Source organism: Hyalella azteca, unplaced genomic scaffold (genome assembly GCF_000764305.2).
Source record: "Hyalella azteca isolate HAZT.00-mixed unplaced genomic scaffold, Hazt_2.0.2 contig12774, whole genome shotgun sequence".
NCBI classification, from domain to species: domain Eukaryota; kingdom Metazoa; phylum Arthropoda; class Malacostraca; order Amphipoda; family Hyalellidae; genus Hyalella; species Hyalella azteca.
The window spans coordinates 491530-504660 of record NW_025942721.1 but is presented as its reverse complement, the minus strand read 5'-3'; the positions used below and the strand labels follow the sequence as shown (position 1 = coordinate 504660).

Below are 13131 nucleotides of genomic sequence, written 5' to 3'. Positions count from 1 at the left end.
ACAACTGACCACAAAGCTCCTCGTCGGAATTGTCAGCACAGTCGGAGACGTTATTGCAGACTCGCGTCTCGTCAATGCACACCGGCTCGGTTTTGTCGGGCTTGTCGCTAGTACTGCGGATGGGGCGCGAGCCCAAGTATCCATTATGGGTCTTGGCGTTATGCTGGTCACCTGCAGAACCTGGCAGAACTGGTGCTTCGGGATCCTGTACCGAGTTAGGGTTGGCAGTAACGCTCGACTGGTAGGAGCGGATCGAACACTTGAAATTGTTGAGCGGACATGAGGCGTCCTTAGAAGCGATGGACTGTGTTGTGCCGCTGCTGATCGATGTCTCTGTGAAAAATAATCAATATTGTTCCATTTAGAAGCAATAACTTCAATATATTTTTTTAATAAATAAGCACATTCGTTTGCATCATGTTCGGTCAGAGGTACGTATATGCAGTACAAATAATAAAACTGCTCATCGCTTAAGATATGGTCATATAATTCTATTTAAAGCTATTAAACAAAGGCGACAATTATTGAAAATAGTTCCTGCAATGATGAAATATTATTGCATCAGAATCATTAATCATACAGAATAAGAGGAGACGAGTACTCCAACGATGAAGACAAACGAAAAAAAAACAATGCGTTTATGAATGGATTACGATCACATCCTTCAGCTTATCAAACGCAATCGTTATCAGGGAGACCGCGCCTGGAGTCATACTTGACTTGTCAACAGGATCATTCAAAAGAACGGGGCAAAAATAAAAAAAAAAAAACTTCGAGGAAGAAGCACGAAACTCAATGAAGAAAAAAAAAAATAGATCAATCGCGCACGATGTTTGACAACATGAATTATATTGCATGTATAGAGTGAATATATACTGCGAAAACGCGGGGTGGTTCCCCAGAAAATCAACTAATAATTCTTCGACAACAGTTCACAATGACGAGTTGCAGGCAACAGACAAGCTCTCCTGTGGCATGCTTGCACTTGACGGAAACGCACAATAAAGGGTTTGTACGAGGCAATGATCGAACATGCTCGAGTAGCCGATGCCTATATCGATTATCTTGAAAAGAATCGATGTTAATGCATCGTACATAGATATACGGTTGACTGGCAGAACATAACGATGGCTTACATGACGCTTTCAATTCGTGCTTGCAAAATGGTCAATAAAGATAAAGGGATGGCAGTAATTCCACAAGGCAGTATAGACACTGTGCGATGAAGCCAATGAACTTTTTCCAGAGTCGCTCGCAGACTACGAGGTTAAATAGTCCGTTCAAGGCCACGCTGGAAGACGAAGGAAAATTAACGATAAAATACTTCATAAAATGCATAAAGAACCACTTTAAAATAATTTTCCAGGAAAATTAGCCATCTATTGAGAGTAATTACTAGTTGAAAGCCAGCCACTTTTTTCAACTCACAAGGAATCAGAAAGAGAATACTGCCAAAGTTCGTGATACTAAGAATTTTTACACGGGCCTCGACTTCGTATAGTTAGCGTAGAGGTGAAAGAGCATATCTAGTACGTTTGAAGATGAATATTGAAAAATGCAATACCAATGAAAAGCATGCAACACATAATAAATAATTTTGTAGATAACCTCATTGAAATAAACGCCAAACTATAAAACAGTAAGAAAATAAAGCCGAAGCTGAGAATAAATATCCCCAAAAGGCCAATTACCTTTAACGGAAAAATTCAATTCAAATTCATCAATGCTACATACAATAACTGATAACATGTACACAAGATAGTTTATTCCAGCTGTCAACTTGTCGGTTCAAATCAGAATCATAATTTCACACGATGATGTGCAACCCGATTTCAAGACTGGAAATGCACAACACCTTTTTATCAAAAAATGTTACGATTGATTTCGAACCACATTAACTTCTACATCAAATTTTATGAAGCGTTTGGAGCATTTTTGACTAACAGAAGATCACCGCAGTAATCGGCAGGGTAAACAATATATCACTCCAGCGTGATCAAACTATACAATAAAGAGAACGTAAATATCAACGTATCAGGGACAAAAGAATGTCAGACATGCGTGCAGAGCAAACCCGTTGAGTAACATTTCATCAGCAACCACCTCAAGGCAGTGGCCGGCGCTCAGTGGCAATTTGTAGATAACTTTACGACCTTTCGCTGCTAGGCAGATCATGAGCGTTGGAAGCAAAGACTATGTATATATATATATAGCTTATCAGACTAATTTTGCCGTCTCAAATGAGCGAAATTTGCAAGCATTGAAAGCAATCATGTCAGATAATTACAATGACTAACGATGTTGTCCATTATCACCAATAGCTAACCTGTACCACTCAAATAGAAATGATTAACGGAAAACCTATATCCTATAGGTGCAAGCTTAGCGCATGATTCAAGCGATGCACCGACTCCTGAGACTCATTTTAATCATCGATACACAAATTGTCATTTTTACTGAACAGCTCATGCACCAGCTCTGCCCTAATCTTGAATTTTTAGCGTTCCTTGTACTCATGAGCTGTTTGTCATATTCAATTTATAACTTAACTCAAAAATATCAAGGATGTTGCATACTCCTCAGAATTATTGCTGGAATCCTGGAAGTTGTTCGCATGAAACACATGGCGCCACATAAGCAAGGTCATGTGACCTACCTCATCCAGACATCGTCTGTTGTGCATAAAACCGGTCGATGAGAAGTGCTGCCAGAATACACTATGAGGCATAGCGCTCCAGAATTTGGATGTTCGAGATAGCTTTTAGTTAACATTTGATGGTCTTATGACCAGAACAGAGATAGATACAGAAACTGAATACCATCAGAGTGCGATTACCTTGCAAATTGAGCACGAAAACGATTCATGTTGGACCGAGTGCTAGCGGAGCGCGAATCAATTTTCGTGTCAATGTTTCCTTTAAGGCAAACAAGAAACTATCTATGTTGCAACGATTAGGAATGGACAGTACCGCAAGCAGTGTTTGGCGAAATTGAAAATTATAGTTTACTATCAATAATAACATGCAGCATCTTACAGGAAAATGACGACAAAGTATAACAATGACGGTGATTGTTTATTTATGAAAGTAATACCAGTATGAAATACGAAACGAATAGTTACTGGATCAAAGCACCGCCCATTTTTCATTGAACATTTTTTACATTTCAAAACATAAAACCGTCGTGGAAAACCCATTGGTAATATAGATTAGAACAGAGTTGCAGTAGCACGGTACTACTCTAAATAGTTTATTATCACAGGATCTCGCTAGTCCAACTATCAATTAAGAGAGTTGTAATAGCTGGAATGAGAGTGTACACAGTAAAAGAAATACGAAGACGCTCGTTGTAGACGAAATCGAGGAAGTCGAGACTTTGTGTCAATTGGTATCATTAAAAATAAGCGGTATCATAAAACTATCCATCAAGAGTGGTAGTAGCTGAGATAAGGTGTATGCAGTACAAGAAACACGGAGACACTCGTGGTAGACGAGGTCGAGAAACTAGCGAGTTGGTATCAATTGATATCATTACAAATATGTGTTATCATGAAACTATCCATCAAGAGTGTGATGAGGAGGTGTATGCAGTACAAGAAACACGGAGACGCTCGTGGTAGACGAGGTCGAGAAACTATAGCGAGTTGGTATGAGCAGAACGCTCGACACGCACTAGACTGCCTGACGTTCACAGTAGCCTCTTTATGACACGTAACGCAAGCGGGAGCAGGCAGCGCAGTGCTACTCGGGTTACTGTTTACCGTCTAGTGGGTGACCTCGGGTACACGTCTTGAGCAGTACAAAGTCTGCAAAATGTGGAGCATACACTGCTAAAAAATGATGAAGCAAAGTTACATAAAATAAGAAGCAGTCCAAGAATTTCAGAAACTTTGAAAATCTTTAGATTTATTGCTAGACCGCAGAGACGAGACCTTGGTGCCAAGTCTTCGAAAAAAAAGAGAAAAATCTAGTTGAATTTGAAGAGGATTAACAGACGCTGCAAATTATTAAAATCCTACAAATTCCTTAATCCATGCGTAGTAAATTAAGGCCACAACAAAACCAACATTTACACTTGGTTGCACGAGTGTGCAACATATACACAAAATATTTTTAAGACGAGCTCCAAAATGCACGATAGCAAAAAAAAAGCACCAGCAGAACGCGCGCCATGTCACATGATCGCAGTGGATCTCCGCGACGCTCCGACGCGCCATTCTGTCCTGATCTGAAGCATCAACGAACTGATCTCGCTCGTCCAAATAAACAAGCAGGATGATCTTTACAGAAACATTTCATAATTGATACTGATTAAAACACTTGTATAAAAAATTTAGGTTTCATTTCCATACAATAGGACAAAATAATTGGCAAATTCAAAATTATTCAGAACAGATTATTGTACCGAGAACGTACATCCGAAATCCGTAACAAACCTGTCTGCACAGACGTAGCTGCTACAGCTGTAACTATCACTTTCAGGAGCAGATGTAGAAAGCAGATGAGGGCACAGCAATGGATTGTACGGCAGTTCTTGCCCATCCTCGGTGACATCATCACACACGTCACAAAAAAGTATACCGCCAGTCTACATACCAGAGTAATAATTTCTTCATGAACTATAACTACATACTAGTCAATTATTTTCTTCATTAACTATAACTTTCCCACTAAACGATCTTGTTGGAACGCTAAGTATCAATCTCGTTTCAATATTTTTCAAAGCTTGAATATGCAATAATTTTAGTATCACGATGATGTACAGAACGACATTAAATAAAATTCGAACCGATAATCAATTGTTACTATAAAGATACTATGTTAAAAGGTATTAGGGAGTATCGAATTTGATTAAAAAAAACATGCTTGCGAAGTTGCGATCGACACACAGCATCACAGGAGAAAAATTTATTCATAAATCACAACTCAAAGTTGGCTGGCCTCAAGCTCAAAACGACACTTCATACCAGAAGAATTCCTCGCATGATTCATTCCTTGAATAATAAGAGCAGAGGCAGTTTATCAAAGACAAGTAACATTATGCCTCTTTTTTAGTTACGGGAGAAGGCATGCTGTAGGTAATCGTCAATTAGGCGAAGGCCCATCTGAACTAAATTAAATAATATCACTTGCACCAGTAACATCTTCATTAAAAGTTTCTCTATTTAAAAAAATTCACATGTAACAAAAATATTTCTTTTATCGAAATAAAAGAGAGAATATTAAACTTTATGATGAAGAAATGTGGTATAACAGGCAACAAGTTTTCCGTTAACACTAAAAACTTGCGAAATCATCAATGTTATTCAGATGGACTCAATACGAAAACTTATATCTACCAGTCACTTCCAATCAAGTGTAACCTTTAAATTAATAAAGATCAATTAAAAGAGGACGCAAAATAAATGAAATATTTTAAAGGCGAGAAGGCAACGCGCTATAGGAGGGTACAAAACACCGCGTGCACTAAACCTAACCTAGCCTAACCAAGAGCAGCAGACAGACAAACAGCACACAAGCTGAGGCTGCTTGGCAGAACAGCGCGGTGCATACGAGACGTCACGCGTCGCCGAGACAATATCGAAAAAGTATGACGTAATTGAGGCTAGTGACAAATAAAATAATTACATGGGGAAACGAGAACAAACGAACTATTAAGAGTAAACCGAGGATATCAAGATAAGTTTAGCCAAGATTTTAACCAAAACCAGGTATATTGATAGATACCGAAATATTTTATTTTATGTCAGATAAACTACATCTTAAACGCAGACTCATTTATGATGATATCGTCAATCCAAATGTACACAATTTTATCTAAGCAAAATTGAATATCATTTGAAAACTCGTAAAGCTCAACTGCCAGCGTATTAATTTATGCAAAATTAGGATAAACTGTTGCTCTATATAAAACTACAGCATAAATTAGTGGTTCGATCTGAAAATATATCACTATTCGAGTTCCAAACACAGACTGAAGAACCCTGAAAAGAAAAGAACCCTTTACGGGAGAAAAATATAAAATATTTATAGCGGTCTAGCTTCACTCAACGCTTCCTGGTAATAGACTCCAAGATTATCACACAATCTAAACATTTATAACAATCTAGCTTCCCTTAACTTTTCCAAATAATCGACTCTAAGATTATCTCACCCGCCGCTTGCGTTGGGGCGGGCGTGTTAATAAAGTATTTTAAATTGTTTAAAATGTTTTTTCGTCTGCTCTCTTCAGATGATACCAAAAAGTATGATAAAGACTACAAGGAAAGACAATTGAAAATAAATGCAGAGCATAAACTAATTGATGATGGATAATGCATCAGACAAGAGGAAACCAGTGAGCAGATGAACGTTGGAGAGGCAATGTACAGAGACTAACGGAGTTGGCAAGAAGCTGACTACGAAGTTTAGACACGTGACTAGCGGCACGTTGAACGGCGATGCAGTCAGAGAATTTCTTAATTAAAAATTTTTTGGGTTCATAGATCATTCAGATAGAAAAATAATTAAATCAAGCGCGTCCATTAAGAAGTACATACTCAAGCACGACACGAAGGTAAAATATCTAAAATTTTAGAAGATGACGTAACACTAAAAAAAAGGTAAAGAAAGTTACAGGTTAATGGTTATGACACCAACTACTGCCTGCAGTGTATTAGTTGTCTAATTGTGAACTTGTTTATATTGACTAGTAATAAAAAAACATGAATATAAAGGAGTATTTCGATTTAAAATCTGTCTGGAACGGAGGTAGAAAGGCAAGGGATATTAGGATTACGGGCAGTCACTTTGGCGTCTGCGCTCGCTCGAGCACGTTGAACTGACATGCATCAAGCGGCGCTGTCTCGACACGGCGACTGATTCCTTTGCTTCTTCATCTAGATAAAGCCAACAATACTTGCAATAACGTTACGATGTTAGTCGGTTGCATAAACGATAACAAATTATTAAATATACTATATATTTTATGTCAAAAATACAGTAGCCATGCTTCAACGTTAGTAGTAATCTCAAACGAAGACTCATTTATGATGTCGTCAATTCAAATGTACACAATTTTATCTATACAAATTTGAAATTCGTTTGAAAAATCATATAGCTCAAATATCAACGTATTAATTTATCCAAAATTAGGATAAACTGAATCTCTTTGTAAAACTTCATCATATATTAGTAGCTTGATCGAAAAAATGTCACTACTCGAGTTCCAAGCACAGACTAAAGAACATCAAAGACAGTTCTGTAACGGGGAAAAGTATAAAATATTTTTAGCAATCTAGCTTCCTTCAACGTTTCCTGGTAATCGACTAAGATTATCACACTTGCAAGAAGTCAAGCGGGCCCTCACGTGAACGAAAATTTGTACAAAGAGCAACAGTGAAAAGCTCGTGAAATCAGCAGCTGTACCTAATTTAGCGACAAATCTCTCGTCATGGCAAAAATACACGAAAGGCTAATGTGTCGACATCTGACGTAACAAACTGGGATTCGACATAACCGGTACTTCAATCCCTTGATCGCGCACTGCGCAGCCTTGCTAACAGGGAAGGAGCGAACACATCATCACTACACGACACTCAACACGGCACTGCCATGGTCAGGAGGAATACGCCCGCAGAGCAGACTCGCCCCCATGCTGCTGCCCGACGTCAAAAACCCGTTGGCTGCCTGAGCGCTCCGTCTAGCCCAGACTACGGGTTCAGCACTCGCTGCGGCTCGGCTTGACGTCTACGATTTGAATATTACACAGCTGTTCAGCTACACATTGAAACGACTCCTTTTGCCACGGCTCTCCACAGCTCAAAGTAAGGGCAACTAAAATAAGACAATTTGTTTGAAAAAGTTGATCCCATTGCACAAGGCCTCTACGGACCACGTGAAGTTATGTGCAGTACATCTCACTACAGCTGGTTCAGAAGATCTTATAGGTTGCTGACGACGCCACTGCCGTGAAACGCGTGCCAAGTTTTACGTGTTGCGTTGAGGTGACGCTAAGGAACTTAAGCGATGCTACACTTTTCCAAGTGTGGCATCTCTTAATTAATTTTAATTAATTTTGGTATCTTAATTTTGGCATCTTAATTTCCTGGAAAGAAAGGAAATTAAGGAGGAAAAAGGATTAATCAGGTAAGGTTTCCTGATTAATCATAAAGGATTAATCAGGAAAAAGAGTCAGGAACTAACGCACGACCTTCACATGAATATATTGCGACCGACGTCGGACAGAGCCTCAGAGCGGATTTATGACAATCTCAGTCAACCCACAGATAATCTCCTTCCATACGTTCATATAATCAGCGTTCGCAGGAATGAAATAATTACTTTAAAATCTAAAAGTTAACGTCTGTAAATCTAATAAATAAATTCATAGGAAGCAACAAACATTCAACGCATGTGTCACTAACCACCTTGTAAGGCCGCAATTGATGCATGTACCGTAACTCACGTAAGTTTTTTAACAAGTATGGAATCGTAATTTACAAAAAAACCGTCTCGTGTAAATCCAAGGCCATAAGGCACGCACTGAAAGGATTTATTTTAACACGTATATTTGTAATAATTAATAAGCCATCGTGTTATAGAGATACGAATGATCGAGGCTAAGTCATGAATCAATGAAAAGCGCTTCGGTGAGCTCGCAAGAAAAACTACACTGAACAATATACTTGAACACAGAGCGTGAAAGTGAGGGTTTATCATCAATTTATTGACAAAAAATGAACTTATTCATATAGAGCATCGTAAAGATGCACCAGACCTCAAAAGATTTTCTGAATTCGGTAAGCTTCCTGTAAGTCGCACACACATGCAAACATGATAGAGGTTAGTAAATAGTGAGGTGGTATATAGGCGACCGCTTTAGGCTGAACTTGGAATAATAAAAAAGTACCAAACATCCCAGTAATCCATTGTAATAATATAAATAAAAATAATATTAATAAAATAAATCACAATAATGAAAAAAGTGCAAAACATCCAGTTAAAGGGCTGCACTAATCTCAAAGTTAACTGCGAAAGAAATGTGGAACTTGGCGTGAATAGAAAAAAGTAAATGGAAGGTTAAATTAGCTTTAAAAGCAAATGTCTAGCATCGAGTACTATGAAAATAATGGAGGAAATTCACTTGACGCAGTCCTCGGCACATGTAATGACAGCAACAAAATTCGTCATTCAAATGATTACGAGAAATTTTTAGTTGAAGAAATCGCACCGCCGACTATTCCCATATTTATTGAAAAGCAAAGTTATTTGTACTATAGATTGCTTCATTACGTCTAACCCATAGACGGTTGTATTTATTGTGAAATAGGAAATAAAATCTTAGCTTTTGACAGTGAATAACAGTGCATACTCGTTAGTCTGATTAAAATTTGACTAAGAGCTGCTAGTCCACAATATAAATGTAACAATGTGAAAAAAAAGTTCACATGACAGTCTCAGGGTAATTTGGAAAACGTTTTAGAGCCAACCTGTATATCTTCCACGCGATCTCACGAGTCACTTAACTTCCAACTCATCATCATTAGGATAAATAACTTAAGCAACTTAACTTATACACATGAGCAGCCAGCACGCCCAAAACTCATACTAGTTAAGGTGAACAATAAAGTAGTTAACACGAGCGTCTGCTCTTTGTATTCACGACATTGTTCCAACAATGTCGTAGTAATTAATAAATAAACAAAGAAAAAGCTAACACGAGCGTCTGCTCTTTGTATTCACGACATTGTTCCAACAATGTCGTAGTAATTAATAAATAAACAAAGAAAAAGCTAACATGCGCGCCTGTTACTCGTACTTACGACAATGTTCCAACTCGTACTAGTTAAGGTGAATAATTAGGAAGACAAGACGCGAGTCTGCTACTCGTACTCACGACAGTCCTCCTCGTCGGAGTAGTCGCCGCAGTCATTGACTGTGTTGCAGACCTACTCGTCGGGAATGCTACTACTGCTACTCGTACTCACGACAGTCTTCCTCGTCGGAGTAGTCGCCGCAGTCGTTGACAGTGTTGCAGACCTGCTCGTCGGGAATGCAGTTGTTGTTGCGGCAGCGGAAGTGTCGCCATTCAGGACACGTGTGCACCGTGCAGTGCGAGGGCTCGTCGCTGCCGTCCAAGCAGTGAACTTCTCCGTCGCAGAAAAATTGCTGTCCCGAAAACGAGACAGAGAAGCATGAAGTGAATTGAAATGGTCATTACTTGCTATTTTAATATAGAAGAAACGCGTGTTAGAGCCAATAACAGAATCGTTGTTCTATAGTTGATGCATCTTTCTAGAGAGTTACCGCAAAAAATAAAAATATTAGTAAGAGATATGTTCTTCTATTGCGTAGATTTTTTATAACTTCGAGACAAATGCACCTGCAGTCAACACGGTAGGGTGCCAAGAAGATAAAAAATTCTGAGAATAAATCCTTCACAACCCTACACAAATGATAGCGATCCTTTATAGTCGTAAGAGTTTCAGCATTGAAATGTTCAAACAAGAGCGAAAAATAGATACTGGGTCCTGGAGACCGTAATGTACCCACCATAGCAACACAGAGGTACTGGGTCCTGGAGAAGAAGGGGCAGGCGAACTGTCCGGGGCTGCAGGAGATGGGCACGACGCGTCCCCGGATGTGGTCCTCATCCACCTTGGAGGCTCCGACCAAATCCATCCACACCGAGTCTCCCCCGCCTCGCGCGCAGTCATGATCCTCGTCCTCGGGAGGATGAGAGCCTCCGCAGTCATCGTCGCCATCGCAGATCCAGTTGGGGGGAATGCATCGCATGGTCACGTTGCAGCGCACCCAGCCTTCGTTGCAGGCTGATTTGGGGGAAATTAAACTTCATTTGGTGACTTTCTTATACGTGATCTGAACTAATTCAGCATTAGATGCGTCGAATAATAGTTGTTGCAAGACGACCCTAGTAAAATTTTTATGATTTTATGGGTGACTACGTATTTACAATGATCAAGTGATTTCTTTGTTGCAAGAGTAAAAAGATGTAATCCATATACCAAGGAAATTTTGGAAAAAATTCCAATAACTCACAAAATTGACTACCTTGCCGTGAATGCAAGTATTGCTGCGAATTTTTCAAGAAATATCTCTTATGACGTATAAAATAATGTAGAAACATTCGAAATATGTCAAGATAAAGTTCAGCGGTAAAAGAAATCTAAGTACCTAAATTTGTTCACGTTACTTAAAAATCAGCTCATCGAAAAAAAAAGCCCAGCCTGATAGGATTCTCATCATTTTATAGTCACGAAAATTGCGTTGATTAAATCATTCAATTTTATATGTGCTTGAGAGGCTGCAATAATAACCTCTGAATGTGTTTATATGTACTTAATAGCCTGCATTATATGTACTTCATAGGCTGCATTGTATGTACTTAATAGGCTGCATTGTATGTACTTAATAGGCTGCATTGTATGTACTTAATAGGCTGCATTGTATGTACTTAATAGGCTGCATTATATGTACTTAATAGGCTGCATTATATGTACTTAATAGGCTGCATTGTATGTACTTAATAGGCTGCATTGTATGTACTTAATAGGCTGCATTGTATGTACTTAATAGGCTGCAATAACCTCTCAACGTGGTGCAGTTTGTCTCGTCGGAACCATCAGGACACTCAGCGGAGCCGTCGCACTGCCAGAAGCGCATGATACACGACCCGTCCCCGCACTGAAACTCGTCTGCGCGCACAAACCCTTACAATTTATCAATTATTTCTATCACAATTTTTTGTCTGAAGATAATTTACCTTGAAACATCAGTATGAAAAATTACATGTGCATTGTAGACGATGCAAAATTTTTAATTATATCTTTTCACAATGACCACATCACTTTTTTTCCTTAAATTTTAGTCAACATGGAAGATACGATAAAAAAAATTACATTTGCATTGGGGGCTATAATTACTAATTATTATATTACATAGTATTATATTATATTATTATAAATATAATGTATTAATGATCACGAACACAAGAGACTGACCCTGCTGACATGTTCTGGTGCAGCTGGCTTCGTCACTAGAAGGACCGAAAGCACCGCCGTCCGCGCAGTCGTCTTCGAAGTCGCACACAAACATGGGCTCTATGCACAACCCTGTGTGGCATTTGTGGTAGCCTGGTAGACACTCGGGAGTCTTCTGTAACTCTGGAAGATAAAGTCGGGGTTCAAGAAACTTAATGATATGACCAGTAACTGTTACCACTGGGCTCTATGCACAACCCTGTGTGGCATTTGTGGTAGCCTGGTAGACACTCGGGAGTCTTCTGTAACTCTGGAACATAAATTCAAGATTCAAGAAACTTATTGAGATGTGACCAGCAAATGGTCCCACGTTGTTTTTAAATGATATTAAATACTATTAGATATACCTTAAAAATAGCTTTTTCATTGTTGTTGATGAATATCAGTCAGTGGATAAGCATAACCCTTACAGAGATTATATAAAATATAGGAAACACCTGAGAAATCCAGAAAATATATTTTAGTATGCTATAGGTCCACCTTTTGCGGCAATTACAGCCTCAATACCTTAAAAATAAGTTTTGAGGTTTTTTATCTTTTATTAAAAAATTTAGTGGCTCTAGCACTGTTTCCTTCCGGAAACAGTGCAAGAACATTGTATGAACTTGGTCCTAGAAAATTCCTAAAAAAAGTCACGGCTGTTGATTCTTCCATGAACAGAAGTCATTGTCCGCCGGACAATGAATTGTCATAGATCCTTTACCGAGTTTTACGGTATGGGAGGAGACAGTCGGGATTAAATAATTTTATCTTCTCCAAAAGAAAACTCTGCCAGAGGTTGGAAACAAGGTAAACGATGATTTGTAAGAGGAAGTTACATTTTCATACTGGTCGAGGGATCAATTCTGATGGTTATTACACCACTCTAAAGCATTTGTATCTGAAATCAGTGTTTTTTCATTGCAGCTCTTCCATAGATCCAGATCTATGCAGCTCTCGGTGGACAGTCTTTATGGAAACTGGGTTATGTAGGTGTCCATTAAGGTCTGCAGAAATTTCAACAGCAGTGGTCATTCGATTGTCCCTCACAATTCGATTTAGGTACCGACGGCCTCTCTCAAACAACTTCGACTTTCGGCCAGTCCTGTGCC

The 13131-nt window shown here is 38.9% G+C and overlaps 1 protein-coding gene across 1 annotated transcript in view; it reads right to left on the bottom strand.

Annotated features, from left to right (window-relative positions):
- Positions 1–13131, bottom strand: part of LOC108675032 (low-density lipoprotein receptor-related protein 1) — an 83631-nt gene that overhangs the window by 25555 nt on the left and 44945 nt on the right. The window contains exons 48-55 of the mRNA XM_047883378.1: positions 12002–12163; positions 11588–11695; positions 10533–10810; positions 10020–10148; positions 9877–9928; positions 6825–6877; positions 4436–4631; positions 10–333 (exon numbers count right to left, since the gene is read on the bottom strand). Coding sequence (XP_047739334.1) covers positions 10–333; positions 4436–4631; positions 6825–6877; positions 9877–9928; positions 10020–10148; positions 10533–10810; positions 11588–11695; positions 12002–12163 — 1302 coding nt within the window. The remainder of the gene's footprint in view (positions 1–9; positions 334–4435; positions 4632–6824; positions 6878–9876; positions 9929–10019; positions 10149–10532; positions 10811–11587; positions 11696–12001; positions 12164–13131) is intronic.